Below are 20,010 nucleotides of genomic sequence, written 5' to 3'. Positions count from 1 at the left end.
CGACAGCTTCACATCAAAATATGCCAACGTGTCCGACAGCTTCACATCAAAATATGCCAACGTGTCCGACAGCTTCACATCAAAATATGCCAACGTGTCCGACAGCTTCACATCAAAATATGCCAACGTGTCCGACAGCTTCACATCAAAATATGCCAACGTGTCCGATAGCTTCACATCTAAAAAATGACTTATTATTTTTATTAAACAGGATTTATATAGCGCCAACATTATACGCAGTGCTGTACATTAAATAGGGGTTGCCCCAATGAGCTTACAATCTAAGAGGTGGGGGAAGTAACACACAATAGGAGGGGAGATATTTAGTGGTCGGAAGTAGTGACAGTTTCAAAAGATAGAAGATGGGTGTGCAAGTTTCAAAAGATGGGATTTGAGTGTTCTTTTAAATGAGCATAAAGTAGGAGCAAGCCCAATATAATGAGAAAGACCATTCCAGAGAGTCTGGGCAGCTACAAAGAAGTCTTGAAGCCGTGCGTGTGATGAGGTTATGAGTGATGAAGTCATTAGTAGGTCATTGGAGGAGCGGAGAGAGCAGCTGGGGGAGTATTTTTTTTTTACCAGGTCAGAAAGGTATGTGGGACAAGAACTGTGGAGGGATTTGAAGGCAAAGCACAGGAGCTTGAATTAATGAGTTGCTCAAGATTGGTTGGCTTTTGCACTCACTTTAGAATAATGTCAAATTCGATCATTTTATTAGATCAAAAATTGTGCTGAAAATGTAAATCGGTGCCTCAGCTGAAACTCTGACTTTTGGATGGGGAGGTGGATGGGGAGTCTATATGAGCAATATGCTGCACAGAGAAGGTTTAGTCAGACAGGTGATGAACACCTTCAGAGGGGTTCCTGTAAGTAACTTTCAGAGCCATTGACTGGAAATCATTCCCTGGTGCAGTGTCTTCTGTACACTTACAACAAGACACATACAGGCAGTTGTCTGACAAACACAGCTGTTGGTCCTGAAATGCATTGAAATACTATTGGAACCTGCTGTGATGTTCTCTCCTGTGCACTAAAATACTTTTATCCTACAATCTGAAAGATCTCTTCCATGGATCTAAAATTGTATGCACCAAAGTTTTTGTGAAACAAAGTAACTGATAATGTTTCTCTGTTTCCAGCTGAGGAAATGTAGTTGCCATGTGTTTCATCAACCCATTATTCCTTCCATTGCTTTAAATTAGCATGATTTGCTTTTGTGATTCTGTATTGGAAACACAGTTTTTCTTCTCTGTGCACACAGCGAGTGCACTTCATGCCATTACAATGCGAGTGTAGTTACGCTTTAGCGGTTTCTTTTGTATCAGCACAATATGTATATAAGCACCCATTGTGTGTGTGCGGGGGATGCATGCGTTATGTGTGCAGAGTGAAAAAGAGATGTATGCCTTCCTCCTTCAGGAAATGATTTGCTTGCTGCTCTTAACATTCCCTGCAGGGGGAGAAGGAGACAGACATAGAGACTCACTGGAAGGGAGACACAATCACACACACACAGAGGCCAGCAAACACACACGGCTCCAACACTATACACATGAGATAGCTCTGACACACACATCGTAGCTTGTACCACACAGCACGCTAGTACCGCTCTTTAATAAACATGCATACAAGCCTGTGACACACAGCACCTTCAAGCTCATTTGTGGAGATGTCACATACTGACAGTTCCAGCATACGAAGCTCTGTTGCCTTCAGCCAAATATTGCTGTGACATATACACATACAGAGTTGTGTCTCTTCCATACCTCAGCCTGTCACATCCATATTCAGCTGATCAGCGTAGTGTGACCATCTTCGCTCAGCAGGGACAGATCAGCCAAACGCTTGTTCTGGTGAGTGCTGGAATTGTCGTAGCTTGATATGGATTTGTGGGATTGACATGCCAGAATAGAATGCGTTACACTCAAGGAAAACTCGCTAGGTCTTTGTTAGTGGAAGGGTGGCTTGCTTCTCTGATTTCTTTTATTTGAGGGTTATTGGATTTGTGTTTTTGGTTGCATGATGGGTGGTATTGGTATACAAGAAACTGCATGTGTGTGGCATGATACATATCATTTTTATAAAACAATAATCAGATGTTCTTACAGCATTAGGATGTAAAGGCAGTCCGTATTCATCGGTAATGGTGTTCACAAAGACATTCCTGGGATTGCGAGCAGGGTTAATGTATAGCTATTCTGCAGTGAGCTGGCATGGATGTGTGTAGAGGATCTGCCAGATTTTGGTGATCACAGGGTTAATGAAGAGATGCTCTCCAAGTCTGGACTGGGTAGAATTTACCAGTGGATGCTCGTTGGGTCCTTGATGGGGTGGCAGCCTCCTCTCCCATATTGTCCTGTAAATAGCACATACTTTCCTTACTCCCAGACTGTCCCCCCCCCCACAGACATACCGAGCATTCCTGTAACTCTTCCCAGGCCCGGAAGGCAGTGAAGCTGGACCTATACTCACATATGTATATACACATACCTAGCGCTGTCACATTTCTATACAGACTCACAGGCTGGCTAATGTCAAAGGCACATGCCATGATCTGTCAAATTTCTGCACAGGCATGCTGGAACTCACACCTCTAGTACAATTTGTTGGCTCCTCTTTGTAGTACAAAAATGTTTCACCTGTGCAGTATTAACAGAAATTAATACTCTATAACTCCCATGAGTGTGATGTAATTCAGGCAATTACGTCTAAAATATTCAACATGAATGTGAGTATTATTTTAAAGAAATAGGTCTGACGAATGTACAGCGCTGCATAATATGTTGGAGCTATATAAATCCTGTTTATTATTAATAATAATAATAATAATTAGTTAATAAAACTCTGGATAGGGAGGTTTTCCCCTCACACCCTATATGTGATTCAGAGACAGGACGTTGTACTAGTGTTAGAAGGGAGGGGGGTCATTGCCAGTGTCCAGACTTTTAATGTCTTCCTTTCTTACAGAGCGGAAATAAGTAGTAGAGAACCGCTGATACTGCAATACTGGAAATACAGATGAGGCTTTTAGGCCTCTCTGGTCCTGAAAAGCCTGTGGATTGCTAGATGCTTCTGCATGAATGAAGTCATAAATAGAATGTCCTGGGAGAAGGATTCTGGGGATGTAAATGGAATGTTAAATTGGGAATAGTAAGATGTGGTTGTGAGGTCACTACATAAATAGTGGAAATAGTTATGCCTAAATTGGTAAATTTGATACTCAACAAAAAGGTTAAATATTTTTGCAAGGGCTCAAAAAAAGTGATCAGTAAAATGCATCAGTAAACCACTGGAAGAATGTTGGCAGTCAGACTGGCAAATATTTATAGTCTATTTATCATGCACTTAGAAATCAAGCATTAGGAATTTCCAGCTCTGGAAATAATGCATGGAAGGGTGTTTAGGAAAAAAGACAGCAAGACGGCCGAGGTAAATTAAGAGCTGAAGGCAGCTGTGTATATAGAGAGGGACTGGCACTTCCATTCCACATACTTGTTCTCAGTTTACTTGACAACTAGTGAGGGGGAGTATGGCATTACAGCCTTCTATATATATTTTTCTGTGCAGCAGGTTGGCAAAGCATAGTCTGAGAGGGAGTTTGGCACGGTCTATTCTTACATCATGACAGTGAGACAAATTGAGCAACCCGGTAGTATTCCATAACAAGCAATATGCAGTCCTTTTCTGTGTTCTGGTTGCTGCAACTAATAAAAATTTGGAATTTGGCTGTATTGTGCAAATTGCTTTTTGTACTGCCTTTTCAATAACTGACTTGAGTGCACTTGGGCTGACTGCAAATGCTATAAATACAGTGGGATAATGATAATTCATAATGTCTGTTCTGTGGCTTTCAACCTGTAGGAAGGGAGATGACAGAATATAAAACATGCATAATATAACTCTTGAAAATATAAAATATAATAATAAAATATAAATTAAATATACTTCTGAGCCAATGTTATATCGTTCTATTAGTGATAATAAGGCACATGCTACTACCTATTTGTATTCATTTTCTTGTCTCCCATTCTGTATATTAATTATCTTGTTTATTTAGAAGTGTTGAATTTTCTTTTTTTTTTTAAATATTATTCTCTTTTTATTTCTTCTTAACAGATATATGAAATGTGCATTCCCACCTGAAACTGTTGCCTTGTGATCTATGAACTTCTGAGTAGCACTCAGTTTTTTGGGCCTGGTGCCATGGTCTGCAATACCTGCCATAATGTCAGCTTGCGGCTCATTTACCGAGCATGTATGGAAGCCAGGAGAGTGCAAAAACTGCTTTCAGCCCAAAGGCCAGCACCAGTTATCCGCTCTTGCGAGAGGCTCTGGACAGCCACCTCCTCCTCCTCCACCGCCTCCTCCCTACCGAGCGCAACATGCCAAAGTCAACCAAAGCCAGCGACCACGTACCAGCACTGGATTCAGGCCACCTGTAGCCAAGAAACCTACAATTGCTGTCAAACCCACCATGATAGCAGTTGATGGAGCTGGCAGCCATCCATTACAAGGCCAGGCCAGATCACCCCTGCCCACTCCAAACAGCAGAACCCAAGCACCACCTGTGGTTTGTAATGATGATCGCACAAACAACAACACAGGAGCAGAACAGCCAGTGTCTAATAATAATCATGTTGCTAGCAGTGGGCTTACTGAGGTTTTGAAGGAGATAGCTGGATTAGGTAGCCCATCTGAACCTGTGCTTCAACCAGAAGGGACAGCTCGAGAAAACTTTTTGTGTCGTATTAACCAGTGTTATAGGCGATCCCTAGAGAGAAAGCCAACTGCCAGTTGTCTATCTGGTTGTCATCAAGATGAAAGTGGGTCAAAGAAAAGTGTTAGAAGAGTAGCAGTAAGTGGAGAAGAGAGTGCAATCATTGGAATGGATGGAGGGCGCTTCTGTTACCCAGAATTCTCCAGTGGAGATGAAAGCTGGGATGAGGAAGATGAAGGAGACAAAGGAGAGCGAGAAAGCTGGGAAGAGAGCGATGAGGAACTGTTGGCAATGGAGATACGTATGAGAGGGCAACCGCGTTTTGCCAATTTGCAAAGTGGCAGTTTATCCCCAGTTCCAGGAAGAATTGGGAGACGAGAGAAATGGAACACTGTGCCATTAAGGCAAAAATCACTGCAAAGGGTTTGTGCTGTGGACTATGATGATAGCTATGATGAGATTCTAAATGGCTGTGAGGTCATAGGGGAGGGTCATGATGTAAACGCCATCTCCCCTTCCCCTGATCCCTCAATGGTGGATTCTTTATCGTGTCCTCCCTCATCTTCATCATCATCTTCTTCTTCCTCTTCCTCAGGCGGGCTCTTTTGCAATGGAAGTATAGAGACAGAGAAAGGAGTGGGTCTTGGGCCAGATGGTATAATGCAAGATATGATCCAAGATGCTGGTATGGCTCAGGCAAAGCCTTATCGTGTGGTGAGCTTGGAACAACCAGTCTGTAAACCATATACAGTAGTTGATGTTTCTGCTGCAATGGCTGGGGAGAGTGCTTCTCGTGTGAACACAAGAGTTAAGAAGCCAAGCTCTACCCGCTATCAGGAGGTTTGGACATCAAGCACTAGCCCCCGACAAAAGCTTGCAAAAACTGAGGCACCAGAAGCACCTAATCGAAGCTGCTATAAGTCAGCTCCAACCTCTCCTACTGCTGGTTTGAGTGCCCACACAGTACCTGTTCGTTCTCCAAATTTGTCAGAAATCAAATTTAACAGCTACAACAACGCAGGGATGCCACCTTTTCCTATCATAATTCATGATGAGCCAGAGTATGCTCACAGCTGTAAAAGTGCTGACAAAGTTCCGATCCTTATTAATCCGAGTGCTTATGATAACTTAGCTATTTACAGAAGTTTTGTGGGTGCTGGGGGAGTCTTTCCACCACCCCCAGAAAAAGAAAAGCGACAGACTGGAAGTCATACTTATGAGGAAATAGAAACTCCAGCAAAAACAAAAAGAAAAGAGGAACCTGCAGTGGTAACTCCTCATGAAACTGGTGGTTGTCCTAGAGAGAGTGCCAACCGTGTTTTGTCTCAGATTGTGGCATCCATCCAACCACCTCGCTCCCCACCAGAAGCATTTACTCCTGAGTCCCACAGCAGTGATGAACATCGTCCAACAGAAACCCAGTCAGACCCAGAAGTCCCTCCAGGTTCTTTGGGAAGGCCTAAAACTTTATTCTCATCACAGAGTGAAACTTTAGGGAATATTAATTTAAACAAAACATCGCCTGTACTGTCTAGTGATGACAGCCCAACCGTGTCTTCCACAACAGAGCCTCTTCCACCTTTCCCACCTCCACGTTCTACTTCTTCACCATACCATGCTACCATGCTGCACAAACATTTTGCAACTCGAGGGAAACAGGTGGGTTCAAATCGGCCCTCACCAACTGACACCTCAACACAGCCACGTCGACCAGCAGATGGAAAACCACGACGTTGGATATCCTTCAAAAGTTTTTTCAGGAGGAAGAAAGAAGGGACTGGTCAAGGAGGCTGTGATGACAGAGATGAGGGTAAACTAGTGGGACTAGATGGTACAGTTATCCACATGCTGCCTCCACCACCAGTGCAAAGACACCATTGGTTCAGTGAAAGCCGAGGAGAAGGTGGAGAAAAGCCATCTATTGTGTTCATGTATCGGTCAGAAGATGAAAGAACAACCACAAGCCCACAGGAGAACACAGATGCTGAGACAAAGTCTAACAGGTAAAATACTGCAACTGGTAGGCCATGTGCTTGCAAACATTTAAAAAAATGTAATATGCCAAGAAATAATCTAACTGCAGTTTACATTTTTTAAATGTGGCTTTTCACAAGGTAATAATAATTATGGTTTACTAAAAAAAATTCTAATCCTATTCCTACTTATTTTAAAAGATATTCACAAAAAAATGTACTGTTTAAAGATATAGCCCAAATCATGCACAGCTTGCCTGGAATATGGGCCCATGTGTGACCAATCGCATTTGTAAGTGGCATTTCTATATTACAAATTCATGAATTTTGGAGATGAAGGTATAAAAACTGTCTAGTCTACTTATAGTGGTCATACACAGATGTACATATTGACCTAATCCTTGCCAATATCTTTGCACTCCCAGGAACAGCTAGGGACTGGTAAAGCATCACTTGCAGCAGATTTGAAATGTTGTGTGACATTTTATAAATTATTCAATTTTCAGTAACACAAATGCCTCCTAATACATGGTAGTGGATTTATTTTTGTTACAGTTATGTTTTCTTAAAGTGTGTGTTCATTCAAATCTTTTTTTTTTTTTTTTTTTTTTTTTTTTATGAAACAAGTATGAGGAAGTAGACTTGCTGGACCTCATTTATTATAGCTCTCCAAGACTAAAGAAGAAAGATTTTAATAGGAAAGCCTGAGTGACCCAGCATATCTGGAATGGATCTGATACTCGGACTAAGAACATTTGACAACTATCAGCAAATGCTATTATTTCCTGGATGATCCAGGTTCTCCCATGATAGTCTATCTTCTCCAGTCTTTGGGAACTTTAATAAATCAGGACAGCTGTAGGGTGTTTTCTTCAATTCAGGGCTTTGTTAGTGAGCACTTCCTTTCCTGTTTAAAAGCTAGGAATTGATCTAGTAAGGAGTGTCACTACCTTAGAATGTTTTAAAAATGTAAGTTTTCATTACCAAAAGTCATGCAGGGAAAATTTGCCATTTCCATAAAGGTTGTATTTTTGTTTGTTTTAAATGTTTTGGTCTGATATATTGGATTTATCTTACTATCTCATTCTTTTTGAACAATGACATATTGTAGTGAGGTGACCTCACAGTAGTGAGTTTCATGTGTTTATTTTGTTTATGCAGTATGCCGATTCATATATGACGGTACACATATAAAAATAGCTGTCATATTACACAAAAGAGCAGACATTGTGGAATAGTGGAAGTCTCAGTGTGTAGTATTAGTCACCACAATCCAATAGTGCAGGCAGCATAGATAACCCTGTCAGTTTGCTGTCACGCTTCCTTTTACAATTCATCTCCTTCCTCTTCCTTGCTATGCTGTTCTGTTTGTTCAGTTGTTTCTACTGCTGGAAATATATACTTTGCATTCCACCTAAATAGCCACCCTTGTCAAACATTGACTCCATGGGCAGGTATGTATGTGCAGGAATGGGGGTGTCCATGTGATCACCTTTTGCCATTGTACGACAAGAGTTGACAAATTAGGATAAAGCTTAGGGAGTTATTTTATCCACTACAGGATAAAGGTAGATGCTTTGCTAGAGCGAGTCAGGCAAGCTTGGTTTTGTTGATAATGGTTGAGGTAAAAAAGAAAGGTGGCAGCTGAACAGGTTTTAGGTGTTTTTTGGCTATCTGGCTGCTATGTTGTGTAATTACTGCTTTTCCTCCTCCTCTTGCAGGTTCTTATCAGAAGTGAAGGAAGGGGGGTGGTATGTATCAGTACTGAGCTGTCAGAGGGGTGGGTATCTGGTGACACTCCTTCACAGGTAAACATACAGGTTAGGTCAGACCTCGGGACAAACTGATTAGTACTCCTCACATGAACTGTATATTGGAAAATGGGTAGTTGTGTCAGCAGCAAGACATGGTAAGACTTCATACAGTTTTATAAGTGCATTTCTCACTGCCATGTTTACTTTACTGTTGTGTATTGCATATTGTCGGTTCTTCACACAGAAACGTAGACATTAAAGTAAAAATTGACTGTATATTATGTTATAGTAGTAACAATCTCTCATCAATCTTTCTTTGCAGCACCCCGGAAGATATGCCTGGACAAGGCTCTCCTACTTTAGCACCCATAGTGCTCCCTTCACTTAGTGATCAGAATGTGACAGACACTTCACCTACACCTGCCGACACTGATGTTCAGACTTGTGAAAAGCCAGAAGATCCTTCTGACAGTTCATCAGACTGCAGCCCAGGGGGAGCTACCTACAGCAACTTGGGTGAGAATCACTTCTATAGCAACCTGCATTACCACCACATATCTGCCACGTGCCTAACAAAGTCCACAGACAAAAGTAGTTATATAGCATGGGTTTACATGAAAATTTATCTGCACTGTTTATCCTCCATGGACCGTGTTTTTTTTTATTTTATAGGCGTAAAATGTATCGATATTCAGGATAAGTTGAAATACACAACAAGGCATATAGGGAAATCATTCCCTTGTGATGGAACTTCCAGATCCATATGTTTCATTGTAAAAATGTATTCACTGGCTGGGAATGTTTCTGTGAATTCTGCATAAAATACAGACCTGTTAGTTATATTTCCCCACGTTTCCTGTCTTTGTTAGTTGAAAAATAGTTTTTGATAGAGGAGAAAGTGGAGATTGGAGACTGCATTAAGTGGTCCCTTCTACCTATGCAAGTTCTAGCTCCTCCTGCTTCAGTTTCCATAATATTAAATACATCCAGCGGGGAGAATGGGACAATCTTATAATGTTCACTACAGATGTGCAGATACTGAGACTAAAAGTACAGAATACTAATAATGGAGTTAGAATACCACTTGCCTTATTCTCCAGCTCCTACCAAAAACTTTTCTGTACCAATTTGTAACCATATACTTGGTTCAGGTGTCTTCTGGTTCTAGTTTTAGAAGCAATGTCAGCCATATCAAATGAAATTTATAAAAAGGGCTGAACAGTCAAATTTTAATTTGGATTACTGTAAGTATTAACATGGATATTATTAATACTTACAGTAATCCAAATTAACATTTGTTGTTTGGTGCATTGTAGTGGGTAAATGCTGGATATTCACTGTACATTTACATAATATAGAACAATAGATGCTATCGTAAAATTAGACTAAGGTCTCAAATCCAGTTATTATGTAAGGCACAAGCCTAGTGAAGAAAACAAAACTTAAATTAGATTTTCTGACCTATAAAAATCTTCCTTCATTTGTGTCTCAAATGTTCTCCCTCCCAGATACTTCAGATTACAGGGGGAGGGCACTTGCAACAAAGGCAATACTGTCATGTATAAGGAGTGGACATATGCTATTTGAGAAGGAACATACATACATACATAGGATATATCAGGATGGGCAATCCCTCCAATTCAGGGGCAATTGAGAGGTATGGAGAGGAACTATTCCATCAATATTGTATAAGTATATCACATGTAACCCATATGGCTGTTTGTAATCATTGTTTTTATAATACAATATAATTTATATTAGCTAAAAAAATTCTAGACTGTCAGCAGATCTTCTAAAGCAAGTCACTTTTCTAATAGGTCATTCTCGTGCAAATATGATCCCATATAAGCAGCCGCGGCAGACTCGTGGTGGAAGCCCACCTGATGAACCAGAGCCCCTTCCATCTCCTCCTCCCCTTCCAAAGAAGAATATGACACCACGCCAGTGCACACCAGACAAGACACCTGGGACAGTACTGAGCCTGGCCAATCCCACTTATGACACCGAGCGCAGCTGGGAGGTTGGTGCAAATGAGTCAGGAGATTCTATTGAAAAACCCAAGAGTTCAGGGGGGAAAATCGCAGAGCTACAAGTCGAGGCCCTTCGTCGCTTCTTTGCCCGTTGTGAGGACATCTTCATGGCAGGACAAAGAGAACCAGTCAGCTTTGGATTGGAGAGTTGGCCAGATTTTCGACTAGCTAGCTCCACACCTTGTTGCCAGGCTGGAGATGCTGTGTATTACCGGGCATCATATGCTCGGGACCCTGGAAATCTCTACGCTGTAAAGGTAATTTTTGTTTTTGATAATATTTTAAACAATATAATATGATAATACAGTATGTTACATTCCATGCACATTGCTAAGCTCCTCTAAGCATTGTGATTATTCTGCAGTGTAATTTTAGTTATAGTATTCTTCACTGCCCAGCCAGTGCATGGCTCTTTAACTAGATATCAACAGACTAACACAAAGCCCTTATTCCACTGACTTCAGTTTTTGGACATGAGCAGTGGCAGATTGCATGGGGAAAAAGGAATTTAGCCTTCAGCAGCTAAAATCTCTCAGCCCTAGCATTACATACTGGCTCATAAAATGTGCATTTTAACTGATAAAATGTGCATTCACCAAAAGCATATACCAGTTATTTTGCATTATGTGCACAGTATACTGTAGCATATTGGTACAGTTGGTACAAGATATTGGTGCAGAACAGTAAACCACAGCTATTGACCATGATGGCACCGTTTTTGGCAATAGGACAGTGCTGGTAGAGCAATTGCCAAAATCCCAGGTTGACTCATTTATTTCTGTATTCTCATATACAAAAAGAAATGTAAAAATATAAAAAAAAAAAGGTTACAAGTGTGTAAACTACATGGTAATTATTAAAATAATTTTTATGGAACCTTTCTAGAAGGTTCCATGCTACAAGATCAATTGGTGTGTAATAGAAAAAGTGGTACATGGCAAAGGATACAGAGAAAAAAAGTTTAGAGGAAGAAGAGAGACATGGAAAGAGAAGAGAGGGAGGAGGCCAAATGATGGGGTACATAGGAATGAAAAATGGGAAGGGAAACCTTTCATAAGATCTAGTTGACCCTGAACAACTCCACAGACAGTTGAAATACACAAAAAATGTTCACTAATGTTTGTAATTTTGTTTAGCCAGTTTTGTAATTCACACACTACTACAACAATGTGTAATCAGATGGACACCACTTTTATCACCTGTCTGCTCATTGGAAATGAATGCATCATCATACTGTTGAATCAACATCCAGTGTTCAGTCAATTGATACAGGAAGTTGCAGTAATAGAGTTGTTTCACCTGTCTGGCTATGTATGGCTATTGTATGAATCACAAGACTGGCTAAAAGGAATTTCAAATCTTTCAGCAGGGAAAACAGGTCACATAAATGTATTACAACAGTTTTAATTAGAGTTTAAAGCCTTTGGGCTACTATAAAGTAAATGTAAGTATATAATCTGATTTTTGATGTCTTCCTTTTTAAGGTTCAAATTAGTTTTTCAGATTCATATCATAATTAGCCAAGACTTAAGAATAGCTGCGTTTTTTGTTCTATGAAGCCCAATTAATAAGAACATAAATTTAGTATTCATAGCTTCACATTTTTTAAACTATATTTGCTATATCTATAAATGAGTCATAAACCAGCATCGTGTTCTGTAGCCTTATTTAATTACACTGATGATAGGCAGTTTGCTGCCAATGCTTTTCTCTTTTTTTTATGCATTGTTTTTATTCCCAGATCTGCCGCAGCAAGTCTAAGCAAGCCCAGCGGGAATATTACCATTGCCTGGCAGTACGGCAAGGCCTTACAGAACATTTTAACATCCAGCAGGATTGTGGGCAATTTTTGGCTGAAGTACCAGCTCGGTTGCTGCCTTGGGAGGATCCGAATGTATCAGAAGAGGAGGACGAAGAACAAAATGGAGAAACTGTAGATTCACCCACAGAAAAAAAGGAGACCCCAGCCAAGAACCAGAAGCCTTCTTCTCCTTCTTTATCTTCGACTAATCAAGGGTCTTTAGGTAAACGAAGAAGTCGAGTGGTAGTGATTACACGTGAACCCCCCAGACAGACACTTGCAGACTTTGTACGGGAGGGAGAGATCCAGCACCGCAGGGATCCAGAGATGTATGAACGACAAGTGTGCTTGCTGTTGCTTCAGTTGTGTGGGGCACTGGAGCATTTGAAAGCGCAGGGAATAACACATTGTGACCTTCGACTAGACAACCTTTTACTTGCTAGCTGCCGCCCTGGAGAGGCAAAGTGTAGCTGCTGTCGTAGGTCTGCTACAGAGGAGCAAAATGAGCATGGCAAGGACAGAGGTCCTTCTGAACAGAGAGCTTTTCCATCATGTGCTGGTCGACTGCTCCTTACTAACTTTAGCCAGGCTAAGTTGAAGAGCCAAAGTGTTTGGCGACCACAGGGCTTGGGCGATCCATCACGGATGGCTCCAGAAATTGTGGGAGCAACACAATATAGAAGGAGTGATGAGTTCCAGACTGGAATCCTCATTTATGAGATGTTGCACTTAGCTAACCCCTTCCTAGATGGGGGCTTAAAGGAGCGGGAATATGGACCTTGTGATTTGCCAGCTGTGCCACGTCGCTCCCCATACTCTCGTGGTCTAGGGCGACTTGCAGGACTCCTTTTGCAGCATAGCCCTTCAGATCGGTTACAGGTGGGGCAAGCCAAGGCAGCACTTCGCTGCTTAATTTGGGGACCTCGGGATGACATGCTGCAAGGACCAGGATCCCTTCATAACTGGTTAGAGGTGAAGAGGACATTACTTTTAATAAAGCTGGCAGAGCGAGCTCTTGAAAGAGAAGGTGGTGTGACTCTAGAGGACTGGTTGTGCTGTCAGTACCTGGCATTTGGCACAGCCCAGGGACTGGCACAGACTCTACGGCTACTGGAACAAAACTGAGGGACAGTGTGTCCAAACCCTCTATGGTCTGTGTGCAATAGCTGGGAATCCCCGCAAAGGCTCCGTTTAAGAAGCTTGAACGTCCAGTGTTATATACCACTCCCTTCCTGCACAGTCAGGCAAATTACTGCACAAGATATATAGAAGCAAACATTTTCTCAGATAAAAAACGTCTGTTTTTACAGCTTTCACTCTAACAATAAGCATATATAAAATGCAGAATAGTTTATTATACCAGCACATACTACACTGCTAATCTCCTTTTAGTCATGAAGCCAATTAATTTTTAATCCTCTACTCCCATTTTGGAAAGTTTCAGAACCTTCTAAGCTGATCGTTTAGCAGAGAAGCAGTCACATACAAAATTCATAATACTGAAAATGTAACCTAACTTCTGTTCTATATGTAGAAAGCCCCCTAGATCTAATATTAGTAATATTTGCTGCTGCAGCTTTTGTTCAATGCTTGGCAACAGTCATAAACGCACAAATGACTGTATTCTAATAATTTATTTGTAATCATTTGCACTTGAAGTAAGCTGTGATTGCCTATATATTTATTTTGCTCTCTTTAGTCCACTATAAATGCTTTCGCCACTGCTTTATGTCTCTAGTAAACAAATGAGCTGTCACGAATGTATTGTAGTCATACTAGGCAAGCCATCTTTTGTTTACCAACCTGCTTGATAACTGACAATAACACACACACATTCTGTACTAATACATCAACCATTGCCGGAAATAAATGCTTAGTCACAAGAAAAGCATACAGGTCCACTATCTCACTCACTAACAAGATAGGAATGTACATAGTATAGCTCATGCTTGGACATACCAGTGACTTGCTATGCTAGATGAAACTGCTAAGATCTGCCTGGCTGTGCAGGGAGAGATTACCAGAAATAGTATTAATATGAATTGTTTTATTCTGAATGCTTTTAATACCATAAATCCATATTTATATTTATATACAGCCACACATGCAGTATCTATAAAGAACCACAGCCATAGTGTTACAACTCATATATATATATATATATATATATATACCTATATATACACAACATGAAGACAGAAGTGTCCTTTGATGCTTCATATTCTACTCTAATGAGTAGTGGGTTTCTCTTTGCATTTCAGTGATACAAGGATTTTAGTGTTATCAAGGTCCTAGGTGTGTCACTGTTTTAAGGGAGGAGAACACTGCTCATTACATCTTTTGCTGTAGGAAGTGATAGGAGCAGGTTCACTTATTAGTTGTAAGTGCCTCATGCTCCCATTACTCCTTTCTTTCATTTTTCTTGTGGTACTTTTTCATTTAAATGCTAATGTTCCTACTATTACTGTGTTAATAAACCTGTTTTATGGCATCGTTAGTGCTGTTTATATGCTTTAATGGCAGCTCAAAGCTGAAGTTTATTCTGTTTATACTTACCTTTCCTTGTGACCTTTACATCGAACCACTGATAGAATCAAGCAGATCATGACTGGTAGAATGGACCAGCACTGTGCTGCATATAGCTTCTTGAAAAATATCACAAACCCCTAGTTCGGTTCTCCTTTAAGTTTAGGTCTGCTTCTGGATGAGGAGATCTTGTGTAGCTCCTTGTGACTGGCACATTGGCCAGGAGCTTATACACCAGCAGTTCAGTGCTGGTTGTTATAAAGGCAAAGTCTGCACATTTGACAGCTGGCGGCAGTGGGGAGTACTAGTACCGCTTACTGCCACCCCTATTCATTCTCTATCGAGCTGCCGCCAAGAGCTGCTGAGAGGCAGCGGTTCTACGGCATGAGGATGTGTAAATGCACTGCAATCTCATCACAGGAGCTTTAAAACTTGTCAGCCATAATGCAAGCAGTGGACATTTTGGAAGGAGTTATTTAAATAATAAATACCTTGATGAGTGAATGTTGGTGTGAAGGAGTGGGAGTTCCTAGGCAAAGCCCATTTATATCCAGGCTGCCATAGGTAACATCCTCATGTATTACCAAGCTTCTATGTTGAAAGAACTGAAATCTATCTAATTAAAGAGGCAAGCAAGGGCTGGTAAGACTGAATAGGAAAGGGTTACATAATTCTGGACATCCTCCAATGACCTGGGCTTTATCTGACTTACTGCAGCTTTTAATGTACCCTTTGAAAAGCTCACATTGTGCAGTGAATTCAGATTATTTGTTGTCTGGTTAGGAACCTGTGCAAGCTGTTGTTGTGCATGACTGGTGTTCAGCTTCAAAACATTATAATGAATACAAACCATAAGTACTGAAAATGTGCATTAGCACTGGAAACGCAGCTGCTTTTTATGCATGTGGTGTGAACAGAATGTACTGCTGCATAAAACTCAATTACCAGTAATGACACAATTTCTTTTTCACTTTCTCCTACATTTTACAAATTAATAAATGGGAAACTACATTTATTAGCTGATTTAAAATGAGAAATTTGTTGACTTTATTAAATATACAGCTAGTCCAGAACCGGGCTCCATTAAATATTTGTCTGCCCCCCCCCACCTCCAGGACATCACACTGAATGGCAGGACATACTTACTTTATATAGAGAGTAATGTCCACAAAGGTCCTGTTACACTATCCAAAGAGATGAGTGAATTAATCCATGATTCAATGTTGGTAAGGTGAATGAGATATTCCTAGGAATAATGGGTGATCCATGGGATTACATATTTCCCAAACCCCAGCAGAGTTCAGGAATGGAGTAATTCTGCTAAGGTGAGTAAGCTGTCAGTCTGCATTCCAACCTACACATCTATTTTTTCCATTTCACACACTGGCTGATCTTTGACATGCTAAACAGGAATGTCCACATACAAGGGTACAGTCAGATCCTTGTCTGTATGAATGGAAGGGGCATTGCATCACAAAATGTAAGTTTGTAATCACAAAAAATTATATCTATGGCCGACAAAATCAGCATTGTGTCACTCAAAGCAAAATGTTGTGAAGTAATGCATTGTTTTTAAGCAGCACACTCTGAAAGTATAAACAGACTTATGTAAACAGCTATTCATAAAGCATACTTAAAAAATAACACCTAAAGTCCCACCTATAACATAGATTTATTACTTGTTGATCTTGACAGTAGATCAATCATTTTCCACTTCCTATAGAAGGGTGACAACGCTGTTTGTTCGGCTATGAAAGTGCACAGCAGCATTGTCACCCTGTGGGCAGGGTAGTCAAAACTCCTGGCAGAAATTTAAAAGCACTTTTTTTTTTTTCATTTGTCTTTTTAGAAAGAAAAGCAATAATAATTGGATGTTCTCTAGAAAGCATGCAGGATAAATGGGTAATAAAACTATTGCTGGTCATACACTGGTCAATAGATACTAGGCCGGGAAAATGAGCGATATCTCATACCTTTACCTGGCATAACCTCTGAGCTCTGACTCCTTAGACTGATTGATCGCTTCTCTTCTCTCTCTGACTGGTTATTGTAAAAAAGAGGTGTGTTGGTTATGTAAATGGCAGACAACCCCTTCCCAATGGCTGCTGATTGTTCGGAAGCACTACCTATTAACATTAGACTGTTGGAGCCGTTGGCATAGTGGATTGGTCTGAGAACAGGCATTCCTTATCAATGTACAATGGATATATCCTGATTTGCAATAGGCTTTTTTCCATACAGTCCATTGTTTAATCTATAAAAATATTGCACTGCATATGTTGGCCTTATGTTGCACATCAGAAACATCAATGTGCAGAATATTCTTATGCATTGTTGTGATTGTAATGTGTGTACAAATAGTTCTTCTGTATTTTGTAGGAAAAAGACCTTTAATGGCCAACACTTTGCAGATTTATATTGCACTCAAATGCACTTTACTTTAACCCTAATCATGTTTATCCGCAGTGCTCCTCAGATGTGTTCTATTACCGGTGAGTATAGGGCAGTGTGCAGCCATCATTCTACAGACCATAGGCAGTGTAAGTGGATGTTTGACCCACTTTGTGCACTGATAGATATGTGAATGTTTGGTTGCTCATAGGTCACAATCCTGGAATGTGTAAACTCCATCTGGATTGCACTATGTACTGCTTTTCCTTGTCATTTGTATTTCAGGAAGCTGTCAGCAAACTAGACTTACCAGACTGACAGAACAATCCCAGTTTGACTGGAATATAATGAATATAATGAACTGGGAGGATGGGGTGACACCGGCTGCTACAGCTGAAAAACAAAATCCCTTTTTGGCACAACAAATACAGGCTTGTGTAGACAACACAAGCTGTTTTGTATTAACAGATTATGTGAACTTACTTTATATTATGTCACATTAATACTTTAATTGAAATGTGTTCAGAACATTCATACACATTTATTTCAGTTCATTTATGGGTCAGCTATTGAAGCTACATTATACTTGTTGGAGGAAAACAAGTAGATCAAGTTACTTACAATGGTTAGCAGACACTTCCAGGTGCTTGCATGTTGTCCCCATTACCCCTCCAGAGCATATGAAATGCCTAAAAATCAAGATGCTCAGCTTATATTCAATAAGTTTCCTGTTTGCTGGTTCTGGTTATATGGGACAGCCATCACACTAATGGGTCAATAAAAAAATTCATAATGCGAAGGGGTGAGCCAAGCCAGCGACTAGGAGCCTGCTCAGTATTCTACATTTCAGGGCTCCTTATAGGAAGTCAGGTTGAAAAGACATAAGTCCATCAAGTTCAACCACTAGGGAAAGCAACCTATCCCAGATTTAAAATCATATAGACATAGTTGGTCCAGAGATGGAGCAAATTGTACCAGGGTTTTTTTTGCCTAACGGGAGAAAAATTCCTTCCTGATTGCTAAGAAGGTTCCCTGGATCATCTCTGTTATCTTTACCTTAAAGCCCAGTTATATTCTGTGCTTCTAGAAAAACATCAAACTTTTTCTTAAAGCAATCTATAGTAGTTGCTGTAACTACTTCCTGAGGGAGCCATAGCTACATTTTCACAGAACTTACAGTGAAGAATCCCTTCCTTAGCCGGAGCTTAAACTTCTTTTCCTCCAGACACAAAGAGTGCCCTCTTTTCTTTGTAATGATCTCAAAGTGAATAATTCGGAAGAGATTTCTCTATATGGACCGTTTATTTATTTATACAGGGTGATCATATCCCCCCTTCTCAAGGGAGAATAGATTCAGTTCAGCTAATCTCTCCTCCTTTCCTTGAGTTTTGGTCATTTGGGGGATGTAGGTTCTGCTACCCATTGTAGATGTTTCCTCCATAGGTACACTTAAATGTCAACATGTAACACCCCACAACTCGACCTCAGATAATATGAAATTTAAATGTTTTTTATATATACAGCAATATTCATTTTTAAAGATTTAATAAAATGCCAGGATATTTAGTCCTTTTATGCAAAAAAAAAAATTTACATTTAAATATCGAACAGCTTTTCCGTCCTGATGGCAAAATAATTCCTGGCAAACAGATTTTTAAACAGCCGTACATTGAGTTTTGTGGATCTTTTATAACTCTCTGTACTTTATTCAGATTTTCATGTGATATGAATAATGTTCTGCCTATGGCTATGCTAAGCATTCAGTTCCCCTTTTCTTCTCTGTACCAGAGTTTTTCACCCGGTCACCAATCTCTCATATAAATGTTAAAGCAGTACTAAATGTAATAAAAAAAAAATTGTGAGGAGGCAGGCATAATATTGCAGAAGAGACAAATAAAGTCCCATTTGCAATAAAATAACCTTACCTACCTGATCAGCAGAGGCATGTGGGGAGTGTGGGGATTGCATTCAATTCCAGCAGCCACAAGGGAATGCAATAATTTGGTTCCCATTTGTAACTTTTGCTGCTATGTACCGTATTTTTTGCCGTATAAGACGCTCTGGAATATAAGACGCACCCAATTTTAAAGGAGGAAAATCTAGAACAAAAAGATTCTGAAACATTATTCCCCTTCTGTTCACTCATGTGCCATTCATACCGGTATTCCCCTTCTGATCACTCATGTGCCATTCAAATCCCTTTCTGATCACTCTGTGTCATTCAAAATTCCCTTCTGATCACTTTGTCATTCCAATTCCCCTTCTGATCACTCTGTGCTTATTTTCCACTGTACGGCAGTTAGGACAGGAAACAGCAGGTGGCGCTGTGCCGGCTTCTTTCGCTCTGCTTTACAGACAGAAGACACGATGCAGCCAGAGACACACGCAGGATCCGGGTATGGGGTGAGTATATTATTTTAATTATTTTATAACACATTTGTTGTATAGGACGCACTAACTTTTCCCCCCCAGTTTTGGGGAAGAAAAAGTGCGTCTTATACGGCAAAAAATACGGTATACAGTTCATTCACAGCTTGGTGTATGATTCTAGGTAGAACAGCATAACCCCTTAACTGCTGGGATTGAATGAACTCCTGTGCACTGGTAGTGACATGATTATATATCAAGGACCCTTTAGCTGAAATGGATGCATGTGGAGGATTGATAGTAACTGCAATTCCCTAAGCTGTAATAGGCTTGAAATAAGGGAGAAGGTAACAGACACAGCATATCAAAAAGCTATAGAAGGACTACTAGGCCATTTCAGGAGGTCAAGAAGGCACACTAGACCAGAAAATACAAGGTGTCCAAGGAAAGG

At 40.4% G+C, this 20,010-nt stretch overlaps 1 protein-coding gene across 3 annotated transcripts in view; it reads left to right on the top strand.

Annotated features, from left to right (window-relative positions):
- Positions 1–14,772, top strand: part of PEAK1 (pseudopodium enriched atypical kinase 1) — a 44,099-nt gene extending 29,327 nt beyond the window's left edge. For 2 of the 3 annotated variants that reach the window (XM_072402150.1, XM_072402151.1), the window contains 4 exons: positions 4,117–6,720; positions 8,767–8,960; positions 10,262–10,731; positions 12,216–14,772. In XM_072402150.1, coding sequence (XP_072258251.1) covers positions 4,226–6,720; positions 8,767–8,960; positions 10,262–10,731; positions 12,216–13,400 — 4,344 coding nt within the window. In that variant the 5' untranslated portion in view covers positions 4,117–4,225 and the 3' untranslated portion in view covers positions 13,401–14,772. Of the gene's footprint in view, positions 1–1,475; positions 1,854–4,116; positions 6,721–8,766; positions 8,961–10,261; positions 10,732–12,215 lie in introns of those variants that run through there. The other variant, XM_072402149.1, reaches the window with a different exon arrangement.
- Positions 14,773–20,010: the final 5,238 nt, after the last annotated feature.

The sequence above is a fragment of the Pyxicephalus adspersus genome, chromosome 2 (genome assembly GCF_032062135.1).
Source record: "Pyxicephalus adspersus chromosome 2, UCB_Pads_2.0, whole genome shotgun sequence".
Classification (NCBI taxonomy): domain Eukaryota; kingdom Metazoa; phylum Chordata; class Amphibia; order Anura; family Pyxicephalidae; genus Pyxicephalus; species Pyxicephalus adspersus.
This window is presented reverse-complemented; position numbering and strand designations above follow the sequence as displayed.